The sequence below is a fragment of the Atta cephalotes genome (assembly GCF_000143395.1).
Source record: "Atta cephalotes unplaced genomic scaffold scaffold00022, whole genome shotgun sequence".
NCBI lineage: Eukaryota > Metazoa > Arthropoda > Insecta > Hymenoptera > Formicidae > Atta > Atta cephalotes.
Window position 1 is genome coordinate 1636567 of NW_012130086.1, and position 5943 is coordinate 1642509.

The window sequence follows — 5943 nt, forward strand, 5'->3', positions numbered from 1 at the left end:
AGGAAGATCAAGAGTCTCTTGGCAACCGTTCGTTTTTGGATTTATATTTATTAGGACTTATTAGGACTTTTTAATTTATTTTTTATTGTTTTATATGCCTTTAAAATCTCTTTTTTGAAGATATTTTGTATATATAAAATCTATTCTATCATATGCAAAAAAAAGTTATTTGTTTTTATTTGTGTATAATATCAGAAAACAATTAATAAACGAATTTCTTCTTTCTAACGTTATAATCAAATATGGCTGCCATAATAAAACGGAAGTTTTATATTTAAGTGCTTCTCCAGAAAATTTCTATTTAAAAATTCTTATCCTAATTGTGCTGTATCGCTAAGCTATCTTTTCTGTGTATTACATACAGTTGTTACTCTGGAAACGAAGAAGAAACGTTGGACGTTCAGCATGACGTAAACCAGTTACAGCTACCGCGGAAGAAACTGAAACGACCGAGAAAAAGCATCGGGAGACAAAAAAAAGAAATAAATAGATAGAGAAACGGACATCAAGTGTGAACAAGTGTAAAATGTCCGAAAACGAAACAAAATCGGCTTCACCGATACCCACGGTTATGTGCGCGCAATGTTGTAGTAGCAATGACGGCGGTGGTGACAGTGGCGGTGGCGGCGGAAGTGGAGGTAGTGGTCTGTCGACCACACAATGTCCGGCCCTGCAGGTCACCTCACGGATGCTGCGCTCACCGAGTCATGAGAGCGTCACCACCGACCTGTCACTCTTCAGCGTGTCATCGATCGCAAGCGATCTGCGCAGCGCCAACAGGTTGGTCACTTTCAAATCCTACAGCGATGCGCAACTCACCGGACGGGGGCCCTCACCGAAACCAGATTCTCGACAGATTCAGGGCAACAGGTTCGTAAAACAATAGCTATGGTGCTGAAGAGATAGCTGAAGAGCGACTGTTTCACTCTTGATTTAGTATTTATTTATTATGCATTTTTATGTTAGGCCGGCAGACATTCCAGAGATTTTATGGTTTGAGGAAGAGAACGAACTAATTCGCAGCTGCGGTGTTCTGTCGTCAGCATTGGGATTGCGTAAGAGTTTTAGTACGAGCGATGTGTCGCAGCTTCCTAGCCCAGACGCAGCTGGAGCCGGTGGCCTACGAACGGCAGTATCCGCTTTAGCTCTCGACACTGCCCAGCGCAATACTCTGCTGCTGGAACATGCCAGACTCGATCATGCCTCGAGGTCCTGTAGCACTTGGGTTGCCGTGGGTGAACCCGTGGCCAGTACGTCCCAGCTTCCTAGCCCGCATGGAGGAACCGCGCAAGAACAGCAGCCTCAACAACAACAGCAGCAGCAGTCGCAGTCGCAGCAGCTCCAATCGCAGCAGCAATCTTCATCAAACGCTCAATCGGTGCCACAATTACCACCACAACCACCGGCACCGCCACCACCACCTGTGCCCTTCACTGGAGCGGATCTCGTGAGGTCCGTCAATAAGAAAGTCAGACAGAACTACATACGCCGAAGGTTAGTAATTGATAAAGAAAATCTTTTTTTTTCTCTTGGTTCAAAATTCATGAATTTTTTTTATACAACTTTTTGGAACAAAAAAAGACGGAACGTTTGTACTTGTCTTCTGACAATTTAGTTTTAATTCTTTTATCTAGAATAAGTTGTATATTTGTTATTCTTATATTTATATTTGGCTTTGTCTAAGAAGGAAATATACGTAAGTGTATAATATCACCTTTCCTAATTTTGAGTTTTGTGTGCTTTATAATATAAATCAAGATAAGAAACATGTATCTTTTTACAAATATTCTTAGAGTGAGAAATGCTTCTTTGGAAAGGATAACTTTCATCTAAATTTTATCAAAATTAGAACGAGACATTTATGTACATTTTCTTGTAATTGAAGTGAATGTAATTAAAAATACCTTAAAAGTTATTAAGTCACACGGTTTCAGGTTTCAATACAAAAAATATGCAGAAATAGAGTGTTTTATTCATGTTCCATTAGGTTATTGACCACGTACCGCGCTTTGGAGCGCCTTTCGCAGAGTGAATTTAATCTAGATCAGTTAGAAGCTGCGGCTACCGCGGCACAGAGCTCTCATGGTACCACTTTGCTGGTGCCCGGAACAGCCGCCGGAGTTCCTGGTGCTTCCTTGATTGGGCGAAAGGAGCGAAATCATGCGTTGACCATACGGGACGTTGAGAGAGAACGTGGAAATCAGCTGTCCAAGTATGAAAGGAACATGATGATCTTCAATTGGCTTCACACTTTGGACGACAGTGCGGTCGTAGATAGCGTCGAATAAGGGACAAGGAAACTTCTCCAATACCTACCGCAACTCCGACAACGTACGACCTATCGTGCCTAAGTCTCTTCCTCTTCGATATTCCTTTATCGAGGACGCTTCGTTCTTCGACACTATATTGCTGCATCTCGGAGAATAATACGTAAGACTTCTTTACTGTTAACTATATTGAGTTATGACATCTACAAAAAAATATAAATCTTTCTCTTGCACTATTCAATGATATAAATTACTTTTTTTTCAAATACTCTACTTTCATTCGATAAAATAAAAAAATGTATAAAATTCCCCATTTAGTCCTCCATAAACTTTTACTAATAATGCCAGATATATTCAGGTTAATCTCTGCTGAATTCAAAAGTTAGATGTTATTTATTTTATCCTTCCCTCGTGGTTTAGATATTATGAGATGCATTTTACGCAATCAGGAAAAAGATAGATTGACATTCATCAGAGATAAAATGTGTATTCGTCAGGCGAAAATTAATAAGTGATTATGTAATTTAATCTTACCTATTACGTTAACGAACGTTATCCTATTTTAACAAAGTAGGTCTCATTATTAAGATTTACGACTATCTATTCATAAATTGAAAAGAGAACCTGGCATTTAAACTTATTTTATTGAATACAGATGATAGCATATATAAAAAGACTAATTTATTCTGATGTACATTGTGCGAGAATAATCGCTTCTATGAATGTGATGTATAGTGTTATTTCATATCATAAGCGCAATCTCTCGCATCTGATGTCATAATCCAATATAGTACAATAATGAATCAGAAGAAGCTATGAGCTAAAATAACTATCGCAAGACATCCGTCCCTCCTCGTCCAGTGACACCGATTGATGTCGCTTTAACGAGTATATCCGAAGCATTTCGCATAAAGCGAAAATCCGTTTTATGGGCTACAAAAAGCATATATGCATGCAAAATATGGGCCTTATAGCGAATTCGGTCGCTTGATTATTTCATACTGATGCGCACTAAAGGCACCTAAAAATCTAATAAAGAAACATATACATAAATATCTGATAATATAGATCAAAATAAGAGATATGTACTCTTTCATAAGTACTTTTATGCATGTTAAGAGGATGTAACATTCCCTTGAAAAAGTTTGATTTTTATGTGTATATTATTGAAGCAGTAAATGCAAAAAGATGTTTCAAAACAAAAGTTTTGTAATTTTAAAAGCACTTTTTTGAAGATGTATTCAAATTTTTTGAAAATATTATCTCTCAATGAAAATTGGGAAATTGTTATAGCTCTTAACCCATATGGAAGTTTGATGCAATATTGCAATGTTGGAACAATCTGTGCTGTATAGGAAAATACTCCATCGTTATCATTTTTGGAAATTAAAACATGTTTAGACGAATTAAAGCTTATTTAAAGAAAAATTCAACTATATATAAAGAATTCTAAAATATTTAGAAATGATAGTGAATGATGAGACACTCATATGTTTTTTTGTAAGTACAAAAATATAACGTAATGTATTTTGGTCGATAAAATATCCAATATATCATTGTGTTTAGCAGAAATTATTTCTATATGTTGGTTATTTCATCGGTTAAAATGCTAATGTTCTGCCGTTGCATCATATATCTCAAATACAACAGCCTTTATAGTGCATTAATGTGGAATAGTGAAGACAACTAAATTGGTTATTAGATACAAATTGAAAAATCGACTTGGAAATATCCCTAAATATAGAATGAAGCGTATACGTTTGTACGTATATTTTTCGCATTTTAATGATCAGCTGATTATAGAAATCATTTATTTAGATTTTTTCCAATAATTTATTAATTAAAGACATAATTTTTAAAATTAGAAATATTTCTACAATGACACAGTTATAATATTTCTGTATGAGATTTTATGAACTTTTTTCGTAGAACTCCTTTACAAATCAGTATTCGCAAATTCAGTTTGCCAAGAGATATTTAATAGTATGAACTTAAACACTAATTTTAATAAACATTTAATAATTTTAATAATCAATAATTTAAAATAATTTAATAGTTAATTAAATTCATAGTTTATAGCATTGAAAACCAACGTAGAAATGAGAATGTATACATCTTGTGTTAAGTATTTAGACACATATCGATAAGAAATTTTTAATCAACGGAATGTAAATGTATCGAGAGATACCAAACTGTTGATTAGATCGACAAAATTTTAATAATAACAATAATTGTAGACTGCGAATCTTACGACGTTTTACAATTTGCAATTAGCATGGATATTCAAAATGGAAAATGATATTGTGTGTAAAGATTAATGATGCGAGACGCAATCCAGAGAACTCTACTTGTGAAATATAAACGATGATACGCATGATTTAGCGTATCTACTAGGATTTTTGTGATTGTATATTCGGTATGGAGAATTAAAGGCGTCTGAAATTTCGTTAATTCTAAACGATATATGAAAAACTTGTTGGTGCCAGGATAAAATGTTATTCGGAATACATGCCTAAAAATATTTAATTCTATGCGTGTTCCTTATGAAAGTCTTAATTGTCCAGTGTAAACAGAAAATCCGGAACAATTATACTTTCTGCCTGACTGAATGATAGATCACATCAGTATTATGCGTTGCGATCAGAGAGATACCAAAGTGTTTTTGGAATAGTAAATGGATGTGTGATCACAATTAATGTGCTTTTATGTATATTAAATGTTTTCCCTCTTCCAAATGTAATATTCGCTGACATCGTGATATTATCTGATGCAGAGTAATGAAACAAATATAAGATTTATTAAATATTCTATATCTATGTATGCATAGACCTTATCTTTATAATTAAATATAAGATATATGGAAGCAAGAAAAAAGTAAGTAAGGAAATTGCGATTGTCGGAGAAAAGAAGAAAAAAATTCAAGTATTCCAACTTTATGATATAATTTTTTACTAAATGCCTAGAATGTGAAAAATCATATTACTGATAACCATTCACTTTAAAAATTCACTTTCAAAGTTTAAATATTAATTTAAATTTTTAAATATATAAAAAACCTATATCTATTATTCTTTATCAATTTTTAATAGAATTCTTATATAAATTCAATTATTATTATAATGGAAACTATAATCCATTAATAAAAAGAAAAAAAAACAATTTAGGAAATTCGTTTTTCATCTGGGCTACGTTTATTTTTATTAATAGAATAGACAAAGATAGCTACAAAGATGATCGATTATAGAAATTTAAATAGTCAATTTTCAATAAAATATACTTTCTAAGTACAGTACAAATTTAGCAAAAAAGCAAATTAACTTGTATAAATAATCAGTTTTTAGAACATAATTATTACAACATATACTTCTCAAGCTTTCAATATATTAATTAAGCAAATATTTTTTACATTGCAGCCCACTTTTAGCAATCTAATTTGCAACGGAATTCTGTTTATAATTTAAAATTTTACACATATCTTACAAATATATTGAACTTTTAAAAAAATCATAATATACATATATAGAAAATACATATTCAAATACACACACACACACACACACACGCACGCACGCACGCACGCACGCACGCACGCACGCACGCACGCACGCACGCACGCACGCACACACACACACACACACACACACACACACACACACACACACACACACACACACAC

At 33.7% G+C, this 5943-nt stretch overlaps 1 protein-coding gene across 1 annotated transcript; it reads left to right on the forward strand.

Moving 5' to 3' along the window:
• Window positions 1-526: 526 nt before the first annotated feature.
• Window positions 527-2288, forward strand: LOC105619536. The gene is made up of 3 exons (XM_012201053.1): window positions 527-870; window positions 967-1494; window positions 1988-2288. Exons 1-3 carry the CDS (start codon window positions 527-529, stop codon window positions 2286-2288), a joined length of 1173 nt encoding a protein of 390 aa, XP_012056443.1.
• Window positions 2289-5943: the final 3655 nt, after the last annotated feature.